Source organism: Idiotropiscis lumnitzeri, chromosome 8 (genome assembly GCF_059441095.1).
Source record: "Idiotropiscis lumnitzeri isolate Australia: NSW breed Sydney's pygmy pipehorse chromosome 8, RoL_Ilum_1.0, whole genome shotgun sequence".
NCBI lineage: Eukaryota > Metazoa > Chordata > Actinopteri > Syngnathiformes > Syngnathidae > Idiotropiscis > Idiotropiscis lumnitzeri.
The window spans coordinates 11392251-11415367 of NC_142398.1; the positions used below are offsets into that span (position 1 = coordinate 11392251).

A 23117-nucleotide genomic window follows, 5' to 3' on the forward strand; every position below is an offset into this window, starting at 1 on the left:
AGATATTTTGGAGTTATTTTTTTTTTCAATAATGAGAATTATTAGGATTATTTAAAACATAATTACTTAATTTTAACTCCAAAACCCACATCAATGTTTTCAATCTATTTTTTGCTTGGCATTTGATTTTTTTTCAGATCTTTTTTTTAAATTAGTAATCACTCATTTAAATAGGTTTTGTACATACATCTCATTTAACACCAAGGCTCACTTAGGGTAGAATTAAAAATAATAATAATTTCTAATTATTTAAAAGAATAAAAAAAAGGAGAGTCGCGCTCTCAGCAAACATAATGGCCACATCAAGGCGCTGTGGTTCGCACTATGTCATTGAGATAACCGGAAGTAGAGGAGGAAGTAGAAGAGGGTCGACATGGCGGATTTTCCTCCAACGTCGTCATGGCTGTTTTGTATTTGTTCAAATAAAGCACGCATTGATTCTCAAATTAATTAAAAAACACAGATGTTGTTTTTGAAACGTGCAACATTTTGCTGGTGCACCGAAATGTCGATTGAGCCAAGTCGCTGATTTTCCTGCCCAGTTCGGTGTGGTGAGTTTGCACCCCTTCGTTCTCTATTGTACGGATTTGGTTTTATGTATCCAATTGCCTCTTACTCTGGTTTTCATTTTAGTTTGGACTGAAGAAGTTTGCAGTTCTCTATTTTGGTCTAATATATATTAGGAGTTAAGTGCTGATTGATCTACTGCGCTTGTGGACGTACAGAGGCGGTGCAGCAACTCGTGGAGTGCTCTGGGGCACTTTCAGCAAAGAGGCCAACCATGCTTCAAAAATGTTAAGACACATCACTTTGATTTGCCGCCACATGTAAACTATGCTACTGATAAGCGACTCCCCAGTGCAATAAACAGGAATTGTGGAAGCATGTCATGGAACCAGGCATAATTCTTTCAGATTAGTTGAGCACAACAGACTTTAGTACTATATCCGGAGTGTATTTTCCAATTATCCCCGCCTGTCTGGATTTGACAGTCACAGTTATGATTTAAATGTGGTAAATCAAAACTAAAATTATCTATAACTTTCTGGAAAAATGCTGCATAATTAAAAATATGACATAATGCAACACACGCCGCTAAACAGGAAATTATTCCTTTGGTTGATACTGCATCTTGTACGTCAGTTGAAAAGAGTGGCCTTGAAGATTAAACATATATCAATATTGACGACGAGTGATCCCGAAAATGTGTGCATTTATTATTTTTAATGCATATATCACTAATGAGATTTGTTTTCAAAATGCAGTCCTGAGTTTTGATTTTGACATTCGAGATCTGCATCAATCATTTTATATAGCAGCAGTCTGCCGAGCCGATTATCAGGGCCAACATTTGGCATTTTCTCAATTATCAGCATCTGCCTTTATTTTATTTTTTTTCCAAGGCCGATAAATTATAAGCTGGTTTATTTTGGCTCGCTGCAGCATACTTCTCTCTTGCTCTGCTGTGCTCGTGCCTCTGCCTGCAGAAGCAGATTGGCCCGCTCACAGCACCATCTGATTTGTTCCTTGTGCTGTGGGCAGCAGCCAATGAGCAGTAAGCTGCCTGTTTGCTTACCTCGAGTCACAAGCACTACAGCAGAGGTCCCAGGAGCGGAGGAAGGTAAGGCGACAGACTTTGCCAAAATGTTAATAAATGCCAGTCTACTACAACTCACAACCGCTTGAAGCATTACTTTGAGCCTTTTTATGTCATAAACATAAGGGGCTGTTCTGCTCATCTTGCCTCAAGGCTAAATCTAATTGCTCCCCATTGTAACCTTGCAGAGGTAATTTTCAACTTGAATGACATGACTAACAAGCAAAGTTGATGATGATACTGAGAGGGAAATGGTGATGAAAGTAAGAAGTGAGTGAGTGCAAGTGTATTTGTGTCTGTTTGTGTAAGCCACATGTCATGAAAAGCTAAACTTAACTACTCATAAAGGATTCATAGAGCAATTTAAAAGAACCACCTCGCCATACAAAGTGATGTATTGTATATGGTGCAAAAATTGTCAGCTAAATACTGCGAGTGAAAGAAACATTTCGAGCAAAAAAAATGTCACTTTTTCTGCTTCCACAGAAATCAGTATGTCGGAGACGGCAGCCGCATATGCGACACACAAGAATGACAGAACACCCAAAAAGCAGTGGAGAGGGGACACAGCCGTGTTGAGATGGTTTTTTTTTTTCATTTATTTATTTTTGCGCTAGTCACTGCATTGAGGATGCACGTTTCTGTTTTTTTATTTTAAAGAAAGATTTGTGAAAAGATAAATATTTCAGTCATAGTGGATTTTTTTTTTAAATTGTTTGTTGTAGTAAACTTTAAGGAGACGTTTTCATTGAACTATAAGACATGCTGCTGAGGCTGGCAGCACCTTGCCCTTTCTGTGAGATTTTTAAAATGAAGTTGTTTATTTTCTAAGCTCTAAAAAAAAAACTCTACTTGTTGTAAATCAGAAAGGTTTAATAAACATGTGCATAAAGGCATTTAATCTAAGTCAAGTTTTGGAGTTTTTATTTTTCAAAATGTTCTTAAATTTTTTCTACAAATGAATATCGGCTTCAAATTAAAATTTAAAGAGTTAAAATCATGCCAAAACCTCGGAAACACACAAAATATGATTTACTCTCACACACACACATACGCACACACACACACAAAAAAAGTTCAAACAAACTTTTTGTTTTGCAAATGCAAAACATCATTCACAAACTATGGTATTTTGTTTTGCCTGTAGGAAAGAAATGCATCTTGCTTCTCAAACAAATACAAACATAAAAAGAAGAATTTCTTCTTTTGCAGAAAAATATCCTTCAAATAGAAGCTAAAATCATTCAAGTACAGAAAAAAATATCCTTCAAGAACAAAAATAGACAACACTTCAAGTGCAAAAAAAAAAAACGCAATTCTAAAACTATGGAAAACTGTCACATGACTTTTGGCACTAATTTTCCACCATCATGGCATTTGCGTGTGGATCTGTAGGTGGGAAAAAAGTTGTTACGCAGCTGTGAGATTGCACTTCATATATCATGATGACAACTATTTGTTCATTGTATTTTATGTATTTATGAAACTTGATTTTTTTTTAATTCTGGTTCACACTGTGTTCCACTGTTGCAAACCTTATTCTTCAACTTTTTTGAAGGATATGTCATAAACATGAGTGAACTTTTTCTGTTTTTTTTTTTTTTTAGTGTGCCGCCACCAATCTGACTGTGAGGAGTTATCCACAAACCTCAGTGGAAGTAAAAAGGAAAAAATAAAAACCTTCAAAACTGAGCAGTAAAGATGGGTGAAGTGACTCTCGTTGTGGATGACTCGACAAAGAAAGTCCTCTTTCCAGAGCCACAACTAATCATTTTGGCCCTGCCGCCTCCTTTCCTGCCGACGCCCGATGAACCCAACATGGTTTGGCCCAAGTGGCTCAATGCGTTCGAACGCTACCTGGAGGCACTTGACGACGAGAAGCTGACTGACACCAGCAAATGTATGCTTCTGCATAACTGTCTCGGCCAAGAGGGTCAGCGTATTTTTGCCGCGCTTATCCCACTCGAACAGTCGTACGTGGCGGCCGTCTCTACGCTGACCGCCTACTTCACCTCCGGCCGCACCACGAGAGCACGTTTGCTCCGATTCCACCAAAGGGCTCAAATGGCCGGCGAGAGCACAGATGAGTTTGTCGAGGCGTTGGAGGCACTGCTGGCGCCCGGCAACCACATGAGCGAGAAAATGATCGTCAATCAGCTGATTGAGAAAACCAAACTTCCGCAGCTCAGGGAGCGTCTGCGCTCGCAAAGAGAAACTCTCACGCTCGCCACCGCCCTGCGTATCGCTAAAGAGATGGAGTCTGGGATCGTCAGCGGGCCCGACGTCAAGCCTCTTGTGGAGCGACGCAGAAGAGGAAGGCCTCGGTGTGGGGAGAAAGTTGTGATTGAAACTCTGAGGTCTAAACGCAAAGTCAACTGGAGCCGTGATGAAAATAATATGAAGGATGATAATGAGGATGACGACGGCGACAATTGCAATGCTGACAATTATGATGATGCAAACGATGGTAGTTCCTCCTCATCTCCCTTCAAACTGGAGGAATTCATGGACGAGCCAAGTATGGAAGTCAACACAAAGATCCGTAAAACTTTCACTTGTGCCTTCTGCACTGACCGACACTTCGCCAGCGCGCACAAGCTGGCTCGACACACGAGGACTCACACCCAGGAGAAACCTTTCCGCTGCCCCATTTGCCCCACCGTCTTTAGCCAGTCTTACCACCTGACCCGGCACATGCGAGTCCAACACAACGCCGCACAGTACGTGTGCCCGACGTGCTGCGACAGCTTTGGGAGCGTGGCGGAGCTCAAGAGCCACAAGAAGGCGCACGCCACGCAGTTCCTGCTGTGTCCCTACTGTCCTGAGAGGTCGCCAAACGACGAGGCGTTTATACGCCACCTCGCATATCACAAGGAGCACCAAGAGAAAGGCACTGAGGTGCTACAAGCGGGGGAAGTCCAAACCAATATGGAGGAAGTCCAAACCAACATGATGGAGTCATTAATGGATTATGTTGGAGGTATCGCTGATGGCGGATCAAATGAAAGTAAGGAATCAGACGTCCGTCCTGAGTCGGAAAGTACGACGACTTCTCATGAAGGTGTAAGCGGTGCAAGCGTCCCCTGCAAGAAGACCCACGTGTGCCCCGTGTGCAACGTGACCTTACCCTACGCCGACAAGCTCAACCGACACATGCGCACGCACACCAAAGAGAAGCCCTTCCGGTGCACGGTGTGCTCGCTGGCTTTCAGCCAGTCGTATCACCGCAACCGCCACATGAGGAAACAGCACGGCATGCGGCAGTACGGCTGCCACAAGTGCGGAAAGACGTTGGCTAGCTGGGCCAGGCTGAAGCAGCACCGGAAGTTGCACTCGGGCAAGGAGTTGACGTGCCCCGCCTGCAACAAGAGCTTCAAGGAGAAAGCTCACTTGGAGAGCCACCTCAAGTTACATAAGAAGATCCCGCGCAGCCCTCACTCGCTCATCTGCGAGGAGTGCGGGAAAGTGTTTGGACGGCGGTACCACTTGAAGAGGCACATCATGGTGCATTGCCGGGCCGCCAACAACGAGTCCTATACCTGCGCAGAGTGTCACAAGAACTACGCCTCGGCGGAGGACCTGAAGAGGCACCTGCTCAATCACGCCAAGGAGAAGAGCGGAACGTGCCCGCGGTGCGACAAGAACTTCGGCAGTCGGGAGGAGCTAGAGGCGCATGTGGCGGCGCATAGCGCTTCCTACCTGTGCAGCGTCTGCGGCAAGAAGTTCAAGGTGGAGGCGGTGCTGAGGAAGCACGAGCAGAAGCACAAAGAGGAGCACTACCACTGCGCCGTGTGCAGCAAGCACTTCGGCGACCTGGCGCAGTACAAGCGCCACGTGGAGATGCACGACAGGCGCGAGAGCAAATGTCCGCACTGCGAGTGCGTCTTCCTCAAACACACCACCTTTAAGTACCACCTCCAAACGCACACCAAGGAGAGGCCCTTCCAGTGCACGTACTGCATGGACACCTTCGTGGACAATGAGGAGCTGGAGCGCCATTGCCTCAAGCATAGGAAGTTCCGCAAGGAGCGACCGTACAACTGCACGCGCTGCGACGCCGCCTTCGCCGTGCTGGCCGAGCTGACGGCGCACTTGGAGTGCCACAAGGGCGAGGCGCCGCTCAGCTGCGACATCTGCGGCCGTACCTTCCTCAACGCCAGCAAGCTGGAGAAGCACCTGAGCATCCACACTGGCGAGCGGCCCCACCTGTGCCCGCACTGCGGCAACGGCTTCCCGACGGCCGCCAACCTCAAGCAGCACATTTACTCGCACACGGGCGAGAAGCCCTTCGCATGCTCCGAGTGCAGCAAGACCTTCCGCTCGGCAAGCGGGCTGCGGCTGCACAGCAGGCGGCACATGGACGTGCCACCCAGCTTCGAGTGCACCGACTGCGGCAGGACTTACGGCCGCATGACCGAGCTGAGGATGCACCAGCGCTACCACACGGGGGACAGGCCTTACACCTGCGTCAACTGCAATAAAACCTTCGTCAGCAAGCACAAGCTGATGGTACACGCTCGCATACACACTGGAGAGCGGCCGTATTCATGTCCCTTTTGCAAACAGACCTTCAGACAGACAGGAGACAGAAACAGACACATCAATAAGTTCCACCCTAAAGATTCTGAACTGGTTTCTACTACGGGGTAGTGACACCTGTGCCACCTTTAGTCAATGTTTCATGCTGTAGCGCCAATGACAGCGCATTACTCGCCAATCAACAAAAGCCACGTTTCCACCAAACGATACAATTCCGTTCACGACGGCAGGGTACACAGATCTGTAAAACCCAGATCGGGCAAGCTTGAGTTTTCGCCATAGGATTCGCTATCAGATATAAAAATTTTGTAACATACCAGCTAGTATGAGCAATGTGTAATTTGACTCTGAATTCTTACTTAATGAAGGGCTACTGAAAAGCAGGATCAGATTTGGGTCAGATATTTGAGAGCTCTGCTGAGGCACCGGGTGGTGGTGATGTCCGACAGGGAGGGGAGAGGGCAGCAAATGATCCTCTGCGCTGTTTTGACTGTCCTCTGGAGCCTCACTCTGTCACTGAATAAAGTCCAACTAACATGAAGCTTGTTGCGATGCGCGCAGCCTATTTAAACGTTTAAAGTCCAGTACTGTACGATTTAAGTACAGTTCCATTTAAACTGTTGAATACCGTACAATAATTAGTAATCAAACTAGTTGAACTGTTTGGAAACATTTTCCATTTTTTTATTTAACTTTTGTCATGTGCAATACATTTCAATGGAATCAGTTCATTTTTGTTTCTTTTCCTGTATTCAAGTACAGTGATAATGACCAAACTGGATATGTTACAGTATGATAAAAATATGTTTTACCGAAAAAAAACTATGCAGGCCTACTATGTTACTTATTTTAACGTTGGCCATTATGATGGTACCTGTAGAGCTAAGTATTTTTTAGGTGTTTCTTGGTGTAAAAACGTTTGAGAACCACTATTGTAGGACATCAGTAAAAGAAAAACACTTCAATGGTAATTTGAGCAGGCCTGATGCAATGTGATGATTATTTTTTTAAACCATCTAACAAATGACTTCATTGCATGTTGTGCGTAACACCGAAACATCTATGTGAACAATGGAAACACAATAAAACATTTCAAACAGTACCCCTTGGTGGGCATATAAATGAACATAACACTTCAAACAATTTGTCGTCCCTTTGTTCTCTGTATACGACTGTTTTATTAAACAAAGACTCATTTCAGTTGTGAAAATAAGGCTTTGGTGGACTAGTTTCATATTGTGTTTCAACAAATTGGGTGTCAAAACATCACTCTTATGAGTCTTAAGCATTCGATGTTCCAAATGAACAAGAATAGCATGATTTGCACCATGCTTGTATTGTTTTTTTTATAAACTTTGTTTCTGTGGTCTCAATTCTTTCTGTAAACATACCAACTTGGGAGCCAAATAAGTAGATAAGTATTTGTAAAAATGTCTGATACTACCACATTGATACCACTTAAATAACCTGGCATGTACAGTACCTTCCGGGTAGGGCCCATGTCAGCTTTCCCTAGATACTTTAAGGACATGGAATACAGCATTTTTGGCAACTATAAATTATGCTCTGCAAAATGGGAAAACTCGTATTGGGCAGTGACAGAGACTGTTGCCATATTGCGAACTACCGAGTTTCGCGAGCCGTGGCACGTTGAGTAAGTGGAAATAAGCGATTGTGTGATAAAAGTATGACAACAGTTTTCGTGTGCCGGTTTATTTTGAAAACTTGTATTCTAAAGAAATAGGCTTGCGTTTCTTAATACTCACTTTAGTTTGTGTTAGACACGCAAGAAGTACCTTTCATCTTGTGTTTATATCCACCTGTTTTTGAACGATGTTTGATTGAAACATTTTCTAAACTGTTTCAAGACATAATGGCATTATCACTATTTGATATTGGCGGGTACTCAAATGTAATTATTTGTACTCAGCCTGAATAAAAAATTGCATCATTCATCCCCAAAAATGGCATACATGCAATTGCTTTTACCGAAACATGTCAGGGGGGGGCTGAGATTGTAAAATGTAAAACAAATGGATCACGTTTATAGTAACTCATGTGCAGATTGAGAGTGTAAAAATAAACTAATTAAACTTGAAATACAAGACATGTGTTTTCAGCCATTAATAACGAAAAGGTGTTGGGGTTTTTTTCATTAGTTTGTATTTTGTATATACTTTTAAGTTTTGCGTCAAAGTAAGAATGTGGTCGGTTTCCTACATTAAAAGTCAGTACAGATTTATATAAAAACGTGAAGGCTGTGAATACTAAAAAACTAAGTATATTAATCCATACATTTAATATAATTTAAGAAAAGATTTTCTTACAAATACGTACGCTCTTTCATTTTTCTGTGTGCTGTTCTTAACCTCAGACTCACGTCGAAAACCGAGTACGACGTTCTGAATTTGAAGACACGTTCATTGCAACTCACCTCGAATCCTTTAGGGGGCAGCACGCACCTGTGTTGTTACCGCTACAATCATTACTACTTGACGTTGTGTACGTCACCCCGCCCACCCAAGTCAAGTAGTATTTTTTTATTATTATTATTATTTAATGGATACATCTATACAATTAAATACATCTAAATTTGGACCACGCTTTAGTGTTGATTTCTTTAAGACTTCTTCCACCGATTTGTGACACATTTTGCTCTACCACGGTTAGGAGGCAGCACTCAATCATGAGCAGTCTAAAAATACTACATTCTATTGCGTACGAAGAAAAACATCCTAATGCTAGTCAAATAGCTTCGTGTTGTTGTTTTCTCCAGTTGTGCTGATTTCCATACAAATAATATGACCCTGACGTGTCGGGATATCGCAATTTAGATTAGAAATAGAAGACCGAGCCGCCTTTAAAAACTCACCGAGGTTGGAGCCGCCCTGCACTCAAAGTGTTAAATTAGCTCTGTAACATTTGTCTTAGCGACTCATTGTCAGTTTCTTTGCAAAAGCTATTTAAATCGTACAGTGAATTAGTAGACTAGTGATGAGTTTTATGTTGTTATTTAACGACGATATCTAACTAACAAAATAATCTGATTTCCTGGAAAAGTAGTAGCTAATGTTATGTTTGTTTGTTGTCTGACGTAACATTCGTGTCATTGTTGTTGGTTTATAACACATTAAATAATCGCTGAGGGATGTAAAAGCAAATAATGGAACTAACTTCAAAATGGCTGGATTCGGTTTTACTCCTGCCAGAAAACAGGACATTTTCAGTATCGAGGCATTTGAGCCATCACTTTGTCAAACGAGCAGCACATCCGGCGGACAAGAAGCCAGGCAGTTTTATGAAAACCTCCTTAAAGATGATCAAGTGACTGTCAAAAGGCAATGTGGACAACATCGTCCTAGAAAACAAACAAACAGGAGTTCCAGAAAAAGAGACAACAGGAGGAGGACTGTGACAGAAGCCGCCGTGGTGGAAAGAAGAGTGACCGGAGGAGAGCAAGACAGCCGAACAAGAGCGACGGCTGGTGCACGAGTCAATTCTGAGACGTCCTCGGAGCTCCAGGGTCTCAGACTTCTGCGCTTTGCCCAAGATGGAGACCTCGCTGGGCTGAAAGACTTGCTATCGAAGGGGGTGGACATCAACTTCCAGGTAGGTTACGCTCTCCTTTGTGAAAAGGGAAGAAAAGTTTCACGAACGATTATCTATTCAAGTGCTGATAACATTATAACAGGTTTTATTGTGAATACAAAAAAAAGGGTTTGAGTGGATTTTTTTACATGATAAATTCAAAATAGCAACAACCAAGGGGAATTTTCACCCCATGTACTGTATTAAAATTGGCAAGGTGATGCTTAATGTCAAGTGGTGGGACCAGGGTTGTAATAGAGTTTTTTTAATTATATATTTTTTTTATTTCATTTAAACTTTTGTTTTTTTAATTTGTTAGTTTTACTTAGTTTTTAGAATACTTAGTTTTAGTATTTTTTTTTCTTTTCTTCCCCCATGTGACACACTGGGCTAGTGCAAAACTCACTCAGTATTGTGTAATAAAGTAAACTACTGTTCTCAAACTGCTGTTGGTCCTTAATTTCTTCCAAAATAAACATTAACTTGAGCTATTAATTCACAAAAAAACAATGCAGTCATTTTTGTCGTAAATATAGTTAGTTTTAGTTGCTATAATGAATGTATAATGTATTTGAGTTTTTTTTAAATAATTTTTGTTTTTATTCCAATAATGATTTATTTTTTTTTTTGCCAATGTTAGTTTGAGTTTTTTTGTTGGTTTTCACAGACCAGGCTGCTGCATACACAAACTATTATCATTTTTGAGTGCAACTCTATTATTAAATATGATTTCACACTGATTTCGTTTGAGCTGTAACTATGTCTCTGAGTCTTACCCCTAAATTCAAGTTAGTTAAATTAAAAGTTTTAAAGAACTTTCACTCATCTTTATCCAGGTAGGATACAAGATATGTTTCCAGCTGACTTGATCTGAGCTGACATCCGTCTCTAACTTCTGAATTCAAGTGAACTAAATTCATGCTCAACTAGAGCATTTTACTCAGTTGTTTCTACTTGAGTCACTGAGACCCAGCTCTCTGTCTTCTACCTGAGTGTTGTAGTTGGGGATATCTGAACATCAAGGCAAATTCATTTTACCACCTTTTCTAGAATAAGTGGACACACTTCATTTGTTTTTCAGGATAGCTTTTTTTGGACAGGCGTGATGTGCGCCAGCTGGTCGGGCCAAAGAGCTGCGGTGAGGTTACTGCTGGAGCAAGGCGCCGCCTGGGTGGGCGTTGTCGACACTCAGGGTCGTGATGCCAAAGATCTCGCATCCGAGGGTATGTAAACATCGGCCTTGTGTTGATTTTATGATTGTGTGTGTGCTAGTCACATGATGTATCACCGGGTTCTTTCTCAGCGGGCCACAGCGACGTGTTGGAGGAGCTGGAGAGCTATGGGAGGACACTACCGAGACAAACGAATACCAGGTTAGTTAGCCTTCCTTACTAATTTGAACCTGAAACATTTATACCAGGGTTCGTACAATTTTTTTAAAATCTAGGAATTGTCCGTTCATGCATTTAATGAATCTGTAATATGAGTTTCTCTTTTATTTAATTGGACTACAGAAATAAAGGACATTTTCCACCATAGTCTAATTTCTTGCAATTTCTTTGTTCATCTTAAGATAAGTTGACCACACTGTAGTGATGAATTGAAGTGCGGTGTTTAATCGAGTGGAGGCAATTACCACTATTTGTTGACGTTGTCTTTTATGTGTCCCCAGCTCGGCACAGCCTCAGTGGTGCGAAGTATGCAGTGTGGCTCACACAAGCGGCCTGCCATCACACTCATCCTCCACTCTGCATCAGTTCAATATGAAACGTGCCCCGGCAGCCCCCTACTACTGTCTCTCACCCTCCGCCAAAAGTTACAAGATGATGCTCAGCTGCGGCTGGCGGCCCGGCAGGGGCCTGGGTCCGGAGGGCCAGGGGCCCAAGCGACCCGTGGCCACAGTTCTGAAGAGGGACCAGAAAGGCCTTGGCTATGGGGCGACAGCGAGAGCCAGAGTGACTCACTTTAAAGCCGGGGATCGGGACGCGGTGAAAGCAGCGCGTGCAGAGGAAGAGGGAAGGGAACGCAAGGGAAAAATGAAAGAAGAAAGTCGGAGGAAAGAACAACAAGATAAGAATTGGGAGAGAGATTTTCGTGCCTCTTTTTATCTGTGACGCCTACCATGTTTATTTGATTTGTATGAGAGTAAATAAACATTTATTTCGTCTTAATTTAATGTTTGTATTTGGTACAGTAAATCATTTGAAATTTCTTGAGGACGTGGCAGAAAATGCATCCGGTTCTGAAATGACCCACGTACTTTGGTGATAATGAACCATTTTGTTTAATTTGTGGATGTGGTGGCGGAAGACTTACAGACCGATGAAATTGAATCAGAAGGTGGTGACGACCATGAATACGCGCACGTTGTCTGAATAAACAGCGGTATCTGTCGGAAGTGTAAGGAAGTAAATGCTTCCTGCCTTGGTTGTCTTCCTTCCTAGTAATAATCAGACCTGATCCTGCTTAGCTTCCGAGATCGGCCGTTCTCGGGTAAGTATCTTATCTTGCAAGTAAGGTGGTATTTTTAAAGTAGTACAGCTACTCCAGCAAATCAGATCTGATTTATTTTAGGCAATAACAAAAACAACACAGTGTTATATTCCCACAAATTCCATTAACAAATTAGCAAATTAAAAACAAAAGTCAATGGGAATAAGAAATGTTATCCCACTTCCTCTATGATAAAATAATCAGCAAGACCAGAAAGCATTAATACATTATTTTTTTGTAAAGGAAAAAATACAAACAAACGAACCGCTGCAAATAAAGACATATGCCATTTTTATTTTTAAAATAATAATCATAAATTTGGGTCACATTCGTCCGTAATGTGATTACGGACGCCATGTTTGCAGTTCCTCGCTTAGCCGCTGCAGCAAGATGGCGTCCATGTTCCAAATGATGCAAAATAAATCGCCAACGGTGTCTTCGGTGTGAAATGGTGCATTTTATTTTAGTACTATCGTAACGGTTGAACAAGAAACCAAGTCCGGGAATATTTCAGCCAGCATTACATTTGTTGAAATAACAGGTATGTTGACATTTCTTCAATGTCGCCGGCGTCTGCCTGCCTGCTTGTTTTTGCTCCCCAACTTCCTTTCTTGTTTACTCATTATTCTCGTTTCAACGGGACTTGCTAAAAACAACAGTAATCACGCCCTGTGTGGCAACTAAACGATAACGATTCATGCTTGATATGCGAGTGTTTCTGCGAAATGCTGTGCTCGCTGTCGTTTAGCTTGAGCAACATTAGCATGCAATTGAATTAACCTTTAGCCCAACGAACTACGAAACAACTTGATACTAAAAATCAATACGGTGTGCATGCCTACTCCAACTTCACTTGCATGTACAAAATACGTCATTTCCAATAAACAAACCTCAACGTGTGAAATGTTAACATGTCCTTTCTTAATTAATATTGCACTATAACAACTATAGCAATACATTCAACACGTTTATGGACTTAATCACTCATACATTGTTTAGTGTTTTATATTCATCCACCATGTGTAACCACATAACACATTTTCTTCGGTTATTTTAAGGATATATGCGTATGTCACAGTTACCATCATATGTCCTCATTAATACATATTGTGCACTGTAATTTGACCTCTTGCAGGACCGTACCAGACCTTGGATGGAGTCAACATCCTTTTTGTCTTCTTGTGTCGTCACAAGTGACTGCACATTGACGCATCTGTCTGACCACCAACAGAAGAACGATGGTCAAGTACTTTACTAGCAAAAGTGACATCAACAGCACATGGGATCATGTGGTGTCAGCGTTTTGGCAGCGCTATCCCAATCCCTTCAGGTAACACTTGATATTGTCATATTAAATCACATTTGAACGTTTAAGAACTAAAGCGTCATTGTGGTTGTCCAGCACTCACGTTCTCACGGAGGACGTTGTGTACCGCGAGGTGACCGCGGACCACAGGCTCTTCTCCAGACGCTTGCTTACAAAGACCAACCGGCTGCCTCGATGGGCCGAGCGCTTCTTCCCCGCCGGTATGTCGCGCTCCGTGTACATTGTGGAGGACTCCATCGTGGACCCAGTCAGGCGAAGTCTGACAACCTACACCTGGAACCTCAACCACACCACTCTCATGGTGAGAAGGCCCTTTTTTCTTGCTTTGTATACATGGTCTTTGGTGATATTTTAAAAGCTGAACAACTTCATGAAGTCGTAAAGAAATGAAAAATACTTATAAAAAAATGAAAAAAAAACAAAAACTAACTTAAACCACATTTCAGATTTATGGTGTAAAACTATTATCAGAGTGAAAATGACCTTCGCTTTCGTCTTTCAATTTTGAACTTGACCCCTTTCTGGATTTATTTTAACTGTATTTATTTACTTTACTTAATTGCACAATACTTATTCTGACCTTGTTTTGGTGTTGCCCTCTACAAATAGTCCATATACAGTCCCCTCCAAAAGTATACACTAATGAATAGAGCAATTCCTTTGTTTTTGGTGTGTACTAAAGCCACTTGGGATTCAGATCAAAATATGGGATATTAGGAATGTAAAAATGAATCAAAAATCTATTTAAACGTCTTAAAATGTGCATCGATGCATTCTCAATGCCTTGTTAGCCAGAGCCGCTCTCTCATTGACTCCTGCAAAGAAAACCAAAAAACTGCATACTCACAATGTCTTCTCTGTAACACACGTGTGAATTCGTGGTCATCCTGGTTATCCGTAATGCAGAACAGAAGCATTGTGGGTAGTGTAGTTATATGGCTAAACCTAAAGTACATACTGCATTTTGTAAGTGTAGCTTATATTATGCATACGAGAGAAGCAGAACAAAACATTTTGAATCAAGGTTAAATTCAAAACTAAATAAAAAAAAATCAATTCATGTGTTAATTTTAGTTGTCTTTCGTATAGTACATTACCTTAAATTCATTCATATGATTTCAGTCCTCTCTATATTAAAAAATGGATTGTGTCCAAGTAAAGTGAAATATGTTTCCACCTAGATATGTTAAATAACTCAAGGCAGAACACCATTTTCAAGCCACACATTTTTCAAGAGAGCAATCGTATTGGAATGATATTATTAAATTCATTTCAAGTGAATAACATTTCATATTTAGTGGCATGACCTTTGCTTGCATCACGCCTATGAATCCCCTGACTTCACCAGACTGTTGAATTCTTCATTTGAAATGTTTTCCTGGCCTTTACCAACCGTCTCTTTCAGTTCAGGATTTTTTTTCAAGTAACATTTGAACTAACAGTCATACACGTGTAAAATACGTGAAAGCAAATCGAATAACAGCTTAAATACGTGGTAAAAATGAGAACATTTGATCTGAATCTAGCAGATGTCTGTCAAATGTATCTTGTTCTCGAGTTAGTTAATTTCCGTTAAACTTGACATGTGAAAACCTTATCTTTGATCACGTGTGACAGACGCTGCTAAAACGTCCTCACATCAAGACTTTTATCATCAGAATAGAAGCATGTGAACTGGGATGTTCTGATCTCCAAATGAAGAGGAATGACCTTGTCAGGGCTTCTTGGGGAAATAAGCAGTGATTGTATTGCTAAACACATTGTCTGATAAAAGCACTGTGTTCCTTCTTGGTGCTTTATATTCATAAATTCTTGGGATTTCTTCAAGTAGTAGCCTCTGTGTGGCATGTTGTCCATCTGGTAAATGTCTCATCCCCTCCTGGAACTATTTCACTTTGTGACCTCTAGGTGGGTGTAACTGCCTTTCGTATATGGTCGTTTTGTCTATGAACACTGCGATTAGGTGAAGAGATGGAGGACTGAAAGTGCCAAATTTAAATAAATAAATAAATACACCATTGAATGTTTAATTAAAATTGTCATTAATTAATAGTTTCATTCATTCATGATATATGAAATTAAATAAATCAGGTTTATCAATAGATGCACTATTAAATAATTAAATAAAAGTGTCATGAATTAAATGTTTAATTTCTTAATTACGTATGGAATTATATAAATAAATGTGTTATTGATTAATTCCATTACCAATGATAATGTTAAAAAATGTATGTGGGAAAAAAATCCATTTATTTATTTACTTGTTTAATAAATTATTTCATGGTCCCACATTGCAGTGTTTTATAAATTAATTTTATCTGTCAAAGTCACACATCAAAGTTTGGTGGGCAGGTCCTAACACGGATTGGTCGCACTGCTCATAGAATCAAGGCAAATCAATTTCAGAACAATGGATCGCTTCCAACCGAGTGTCTTGTGAAAATACTGATACGCTGAGTGACGGTTTTCACCTCTGCATTGGTTTGAATAATCAAGTAAAACAACTAAATATAAGCCTCGTCCGCTCAATCAAGGGAGCTCATGAAAGTCCTCCATCCTCGTTGTCGCCATGTTTGCAACCACTTCAGGCCAAAGCAACACCTTAGACGAGTTTTGAGTTTGTCAGTGTTTAGCCCCGCCCACTAACTTTGATGGCCGAGTTTGACAGATGAAATAAATTCATGAAACAGGACCATGGAATAATTAATTAAATACAGAAAAAATATAGATTGTTTTACATATAATCATCTGCAATTTCATTAATGAATTACGCATTTATTTATTTACTTCCATATTTAATTATTAATGAAACATTTGTTAATTACTGACAATTTTAATTAAACGTTTTATGGTGTATTTATTTAATTTTGGCACTTTCAGTCCTCCATAGAAGACATGGAAAGAGTGTCACACTTGAAATTTGCTTTTTTGAGGGAGAGGGATTTATTATGAAATAAAAGTAAGGTTGTGCAAGAGCACACCGCCAGATTTGCCTGCTGGATTGTAGCCCAATAAAGAAGTTGAACTGGGGTTACCATGGCAACTCTGCAAATGGCCCAAAAAAGATTTGGAAGCTGTTAGCAGAAAATGAGATTATTTTTGTTTCTTTAGAAGTATTTTGTTGGACTTGCCTTTTTCTGTCTTCTCTCACCAGTCAGTGGAGGAGCGATGTGTTTTCCGAGACTCGTCCGAACAGCCGTGCGTCACCCAGCTGAAACGAGAGGCCTGGATTTCCTCCAGCATTTACGGCTTCTCTAGGCCCATTCAGGTGCCGCAATGTCTTTTTGTCCCCAAAGCCCAAAGACATAAACCTGCTTTGTGAAACTCCTCATCTTATTTGGATTGTTTACACACATTCAACTGGTTTGTGCAAAAAAGTATGAGCGAATTGTTTCTCCGCAGGGCATAAAAATTCTTCAGAAGTTCAAAACAGGAAGTTGTGTTCTTCATATCTGTCTTCCATGTTAAGCCGTTTCCTGTTTTTCCCCCTCATGTCCACACTCAGGAGTTTGGATTGGCCCGCTTCAAAAGCAACCAAGTGAAAGCCATAAAAGGGCTGGAATACGCGCTGTCAAACCTACAAGGTTGGTCTACTCGCAACTCAGTCCACTTCATAAACGACACATGGCGTCTAATTTGGAACCATTACTGCAGGAAAAGATCCTTGTGCGGCCACTCAGAATCACTTGTTGATGGCACCGCAATATAAACAAACAAAAAACAAATTATTCCACTGTAAAATAGTTGGAGATACATATTGGATGGTCTTTTATCGCGGAGATACTGAATATCTTTGAAGGAAATACCGTTGTTTACAATACTGACAAAATCATTCACGTTATGCATGTAAAATGACACAAAAAAATTAATTGCATCATTGCCTCTCTCCAACTGAGCGGTACCACATTGAATCGAATCGTAATCCCGCTCAACCAAACAGAACCGATCACTCCACTTTAAAATCCGACCGTCCTTTAATCGTATTGCACCTACGCTTTGAGATACGGATTGAACCGTCTTCTATTGAAGAGATGAACAATTATCCGTGTGTTAAACACAGAAGTGGCTAAAAAAAATGTTTCCGGGCACTGCAAATGTGGTTTTATAATTATTTATAGTTAAGAGGCTGAATGTTTTGTCTCAACCAATTATTGTGGTCGGAAAAAAAAAAAGAATAAAAATTATGATTTTAAATAAAAGCCAACCTCCAGATTACTTCATAGCCAATAAGATTGCTGTCCAAACGGGCTGCTGTCGACTTTGAAAGTAAACAGGAAGTGGGGTAATTTTGGTGCAGAATCCTGCATCCATTTTCTGTAGCATTTCTTCTTATTAGGATTGCGGAAAATGAGGCGGTGATTAACCCAGGTGACTTTAAGATGGTACGCTCTTGACTGGTCAACAGCCAAATGTGGCAAACATGAACAAACAGCCAAAAAGGAAGAACGTTTTTTTTCATGTGATGCAATGACAAGCAACACCACACAAAACAAATTACATTCTTTGGCAAAGCGTGCGTGCGTGTGTGTATACGTGGTGCCGGTGCATCATCGCTGTCCCACTGTGATTCTATCCCACCGCCGCCTTCAGACGTCAGCCTCAGGCTGAGCGGCCTGGTGAGTACGCGAGTGGCAGAGCAGGTCACAACATTAGGTACACCACCAGCATCGATAACAAGAGGCCAGGATATTTTGGGCGGCACAACGTGAGGAGATGCAGACGGCTCGTTCGCACACAATCAAAGGCATTAGTCAAACAACGATATGGATATCATTCAATGGTGCTGGTGTACCTCCTGCTGTGGCCTGCCGGCGTCCAGCTCATTTACACACGGTAGAGGAAGTGAGTGTGTGCATGAACACAGGAAAAGCTGCGACAGGTGTGCAATGAGCAGTGAGTGCAGTCGGTAGTTTCACGCAGCAATTGTAGGATGAGGCAAACATGAATGTTATGGTGATATTTCAGAACGGTCAAGTTGATGAGTGCATGAAAGATGTTGCTTGTGAACGTTACAGGTGAGGCAAACGCATGCGGCAGCACAGTCAACCACGATTGAAGTCATTATGATTCTGAATTATAGGAACTGCTAAAATGATCAAGCAAATCTGTTGGGTCGAAATGATCAAGCCAACTTTGGGCAAAAGTAACCCAATCTGCACAAAAATTCACTGTTGCTCAACAAGTGTGTTACCAGCATTTTCTTTTATTTTTTTTAAATTAAAAAAAAAAAAAATTATTATATTATAGAGCTGTCCTACATGAACATCAACACAAAGTACCATGGTGCCCCAACTTAAAAGTATTTGGAGACGTTTTGGAGACAATTTTTTTTGTGAACATAAACGTGAGATACAAGCGCTGTACGGTGGCAGTGACCTCAACTGACATCACGACGACAAAACTCTGGCAAATCGTTAACAATTATCCAAGAGAGGCTCCGAGCTGTTTACTGCCACTCCCAGCTGCCATTTACTTTCAAATTAAACATAAAAACAGCAAACTAAACTACACATTGTTTATTCAAGCATAGCCTCTAGACCATTAGCATAATGCTAATGCTAATGCATAATGGGACACATATTGTAACCTTCCTAAAATGATCCGTTTAACTAAGGTTGGAGCTCATTTTATTATCAGAGGTGGCCATCATTCTTAGCGGCACCACTTCAGATGTTATCGAGCACGACCTTTCCATGATGTCAAGCACCGTAGATGATGGCATCTACCCGGACCCGAGACCAGTGGTTCTCAAATCTTTTCACCCCAGGAGCCAAAACTTACTATTGTTACAAAGTTGTGACCCACTTTTACACAAGTGGAGTACTGTAATTTTTTTTTTTTTTTTTTGTAAAGTAGCTTACATTTGTAAGCGTTTCAGATGAGTTTGACGTGCCAACAACATATCGATGCCCGGTAAACCAAGACTGAGCTACACTGCATTTTTTTAATGTATTATGTGTGAGCTTGGTACACATCAGTGCTGTTTTTTTTTTTTTTTTTTTACTGGCTGTCCACAACCCACTTTTAGGTCCTGACCCACCAGTTGAGAACCACTGCTTTAGATGTGATCTAACCCGCTTTTGACTCAGTCTACCACAAGCCAAAATAATGTCTAGTGCTACTTGGATGATGCCTCGGACCACCCTCGGTGATCTCTAGCAATAGCATACATTCTTTTTGGCTTCTGGTATCAGTATTAGTTTTGTCGAGCACCACCTTTAATGATGTCTAACACCGCAGGTGATATCATAGTTTTGGTCTTGTCTAGCACCACCTCGGCTGATGTCTAGTACCGCAGTGGATAACCTCCACATGATGTGTGGCACTATTACCACTATTCTCAATAACATAGCATCACAGTTTGATGACCTTGATATTGTCTAGCATTGCTTTAGAATGTGTCTAGCACTCCTCTAAATAATGTCTAGCACTACCTTGCAGACATAGCTGATGCCGTGCAGGTCTGAAACCTAAGATGAAGTCTTGTCACCACTCTTGATGATGTCCGGCAGCCATATAGTTGTTGTCTAACGCCGCTGTCCGTGCTGACCTGGACCAGCAAAGCTGATCAAATTCGTGTAACTAGAGCGACAGACAAGGCGTCTGTTTCCCCTTTGCCAGCATGCACCAAAGCCCAAAATGTAGGTCGAAAGATAACAGCAAAGACCTCTTTGACGCGTCAGCCAGTGGAAACCTTTGAATGTGACTCATGAGCTCGTTGTAGCGGCATGTTCGACAACTTGAAGGGGCGGAATTTGAGGGGTCAGGTCAGACATAAATAGATCACGGCTCTGAAACTTGCATTCAAGTCACCCCCACTGTTTTGGGTTTGTGTGTTTGTGCGGACGCAGGAGAGACGCCCCAGCGACCGCTCCGGGGTTCGGTGAAGGAAGCCGCTGACAAGACTAAAGGAGCCACAAAGAGCCTGACCTCTAATGCCTCTACCACGCAGAACCCTCAGCAGTACGTCTGACCGAGGAAAGATGAAGGACCACGGAACTTTGCTTCCTCATCGTCTAGTTTGAAGAGTCTCAGGGGGCCCTCGCTGGCTTGGACCAGCAGCACATTTCGCTGACGCAAGCATCATTTCAACACATATCATAAGCTACTATTTTCAGTTTTTATGAAGAATTATTATATTCTTCTTTGATCTTGTTTTCCTCGTCTTAAAACCACATTTAACTTTTGGCATGACAAAACATAAGCTTGCAACAGCGGCAATCTTCCTGCACGCGTCGTTTACTAATTGTTTACTTATGCCTGAATAGTCAATCATGCAAAGACACACCTTGGTGTTTAATGTCAACTGGAATAAAACCAGGAGTTGATGTTTGCGTGTAAAGGCAAAAATAGTGGGTGTATAAGGCTAAAATCCTGTTGTCAAGTGAAAAATTCTGTACAGATTTGTGTCATAGTGCCTGCTGGTATGAAACATGGAACAATGACTGCAAAGGTAAAACGGTCCGCTTCAAAACAAATTGCTGCTGATTAATGACCACTTTTGCAAGCGTCTAGAATCTACTGTTGGTATCTTTTTTCATATCACCTTTTCATAAAAGTGGGTTATTGTTTTATAGGCTTCTCATCGGGGCTGAAATGCTTTAATATGTTGATAAATGTGTTCAGTTTTTTTTTAGAGGGGTCGATGTGCTTTAAATGTATTTTAATTTGTTTTGAAGTACTTCTTTGACAGCAAAACAACTGCTTGTTAGATGGAAAAAATGATTAAAAGGTGCATACATATGGACAAACGGCTGACAAACCTTATATTTCCTCCACTGGACTTAAACTAAAAGATGTAAGTAACACTGTGGGGAAAATGGCATTTTACAAGATCTTTTCTAAGAATAAAGCATGGAGAGAAAAGTTGTTGGGAATAAATATATATATATATATATATATACATAATTTAGCATGTTTTATATTGTATATGACTGGCTAAATAAATATATATTATTAATATATTTACACCAAAGCAATAATGAAGCTGAGGCAAAGTTTTAAGTATAAAACATTTTAATTATATTACGAGAACGTACACAATACCTTCAAGTGTTTGCTCAAATGTAGCCAGCACCAGGTGCTCGTGCACACACATAGACGCACCCACTCGCGCGCACACTCACTCATGCATACACACACACACACACATAAACCTTTTATAACATCTTGTTGAACGTATAATACACGTCTGCTATCAGGAACATATTCACAGGTCTCTGGCACAGAACACTCCCCCAACTCAGCCGCCAAATCACACTTATGGAAGCGTGAACTGCCAACGTGGACTGGTCTATGTCGGACGAACATTTTGAAAAAGTCTGTCGAATGCATTTGGAAAGAAACGTCGACTAAATGCTAAAAACAGCATTGTATCCTAATAATGCCACAGAGTATTTAGCCAGCGTTTTACCAGTGCGTTCAAAAAACGTTTACGAAATGTTCCAAGGACTTTACGTTCGAACGTTTTTGCAATACATTTGAATGACTTTACCGGCTCGTTTAAAAGACTGCGATACGTTCAAACACCATCCCACATTGACAGTAACATGCTTCCGCACACACCGTCTCCTCTTTAATATAATGTACTCTCAATTTATATTTCAATCTACTAGAAAGGTTGCTCTCCTTAAAGCTACGCGGAATTTCAAACATTTGACGAGTTACTCGGCATGGTGAAGGTGTTCAAAAGTGACTTTTGTATTTGGCAGGAATATTGATATGACAAGCACCCATGATGCACAGGAGACCACTACGCATCATCATCATCATCATCATCATGGTCACACTGTGTTTTGAGTTCAATCTCTGTGCAACAGCGACACCACACCACGCCATCACAGCCTTCAATTTGCACTTCCAGCGGATACAGTGAATAATCAGTCCATGATTATTACAGACATAATCTCAATTTTAAATTAAATTATTATTTAAGAAAATACTTTTTTTTACAAGGCACGTTGATAAAAAGGTTTTCTTTAACTCACATTCTACCAAGGGCTGTTAGGGCCACACTCAAAAGAAAAATTACAACAAATAGATTACAACAGTAATTAGTTGGTGATGTTGCTAGATTATTTCTTTTTTTTTTTTGCGAGAATGAAAGAGTGTTTTGGAAATTTGGGGGAGGGGGATAATTATTTGAGAATATTATTCTAGTGTTTTTGCCTTGGAAAGAAACTGTAAAATTATGACGAAATTTAATAATGACTAAGTCGTAATATTATGTGTTTTTATTTAGAAGATAAGCAAGAATATTAAGTTTATTTTTGTTTTACAGGTCAAAACGTATTAACTTGAAAACCTTTGGTCATAGACGAGCAAAAAAAAACAATATGAAAAACTTTTTGATGTTGAGGGGGAAGGCAAAATATTGCAAAAGAAATTAATAATTTTATACAAAAATGAAGTTGCGATTTATTCTTAAAATATTGCAATAATATTGCGAGTAATAAATAATCTTGGAATAACAGTCAGAAATGTATTTAAGATGTAATAATTAGAGAGTAAAGTCATAATCTTTGGCTCAAAAAATTAAAACGGTAAAATTCTACAGTTGAATTTCGAAAAAGT

The 23117-nt window shown here is 40.7% G+C and overlaps 3 protein-coding genes across 13 annotated transcripts; all 3 read left to right on the plus strand.

Annotated features, from left to right (window-relative positions):
- Positions 1-339: 339 nt before the first annotated feature.
- Positions 340-7840, plus strand: LOC148332150 (uncharacterized). Of its 9 annotated transcripts, none has more exons than XR_015844725.1 (3): positions 340-551; positions 1488-1867; positions 2084-2503. XR_015844725.1 is itself a non-coding variant. In XM_088303662.1 (2 exons), exon 2 carries the CDS (start codon positions 3299-3301, stop codon positions 6245-6247), a length of 2949 nt encoding a protein of 982 aa, XP_088159788.1. In that variant the 5' UTR covers positions 340-551; positions 3205-3298; the 3' UTR covers positions 6248-7840. The 9 variants fall into 9 exon arrangements, 1 of the variants encoding a protein (XP_088159788.1); XR_015844727.1 differs by having other exon boundaries at positions 1488-1860; XR_015844722.1 differs by having other exon boundaries at positions 1488-1621; positions 1786-2503.
- Positions 7841-8806: 966 nt separating this feature from the next.
- On the plus strand, positions 8807-12120 carry gpank1 (G patch domain and ankyrin repeats 1). The gene is made up of 4 exons (XM_088302701.1): positions 8807-9745; positions 10806-10947; positions 11028-11097; positions 11397-12120. Exons 1-4 carry the CDS (start codon positions 9317-9319, stop codon positions 11836-11838), a joined length of 1083 nt encoding a protein of 360 aa, XP_088158827.1. The 5' UTR covers positions 8807-9316; the 3' UTR covers positions 11839-12120.
- On the plus strand, positions 12095-21340 carry LOC148332152 (PRELI domain-containing protein 1, mitochondrial-like). Of its 3 annotated transcripts, XM_088302704.1 has the most exons (7): positions 12562-12758; positions 13353-13547; positions 13620-13845; positions 16699-16812; positions 17050-17128; positions 18135-18160; positions 20396-21340. In XM_088302704.1, the coding sequence occupies exons 2-7, from the start codon at positions 13456-13458 to the stop codon at positions 20429-20431; spliced, it is 573 nt and encodes a 190-aa protein (XP_088158830.1). In that variant the 5' UTR covers positions 12562-12758; positions 13353-13455; the 3' UTR covers positions 20432-21340. The 3 variants fall into 3 exon arrangements, with proteins under 3 accessions (XP_088158829.1, XP_088158830.1, XP_088158828.1); XM_088302703.1 differs by lacking the exons at positions 12562-12758; positions 18135-18160 and adding an exon at positions 12095-12217; XM_088302702.1 differs by lacking the exon at positions 18135-18160 and having other exon boundaries at positions 12564-12758.
- The last annotated feature ends 1777 nt before the right edge of the window (positions 21341-23117 follow it).

Excerpts from the sequence above, each read along its gene's own strand:
- LOC148332150 (XM_088303662.1), top strand. The coding sequence starts at position 3,299 with ATGGGTGAAGTGACTCTCGTTGTGGATGACTCGACAAAGAAAGTCCTC.
- gpank1 (XM_088302701.1), top strand. The coding sequence starts at position 9,317 with ATGGCTGGATTCGGTTTTACTCCTGCCAGAAAACAGGACATTTTCAGT. Across the intron at positions 9,746-10,805 it reads GGGTGGACATCAACTTCCAG|GATAGCTTTTTTTGGACAGG; the intron begins GTAGGTTACGCT and ends TTTGTTTTTCAG. Across the intron at positions 10,948-11,027 it reads CAAAGATCTCGCATCCGAGG|CGGGCCACAGCGACGTGTTG; the intron begins GTATGTAAACAT and ends GTTCTTTCTCAG.
- LOC148332152 (XM_088302703.1), top strand. The coding sequence starts at position 13,456 with ATGGTCAAGTACTTTACTAGCAAAAGTGACATCAACAGCACATGGGAT. Across the intron at positions 13,846-16,698 it reads TCAACCACACCACTCTCATG|TCAGTGGAGGAGCGATGTGT; the intron begins GTGAGAAGGCCC and ends TTCTCTCACCAG. Across the intron at positions 17,129-20,395 it reads CGCGCTGTCAAACCTACAAG|GAGAGACGCCCCAGCGACCG; the intron begins GTTGGTCTACTC and ends GTGCGGACGCAG.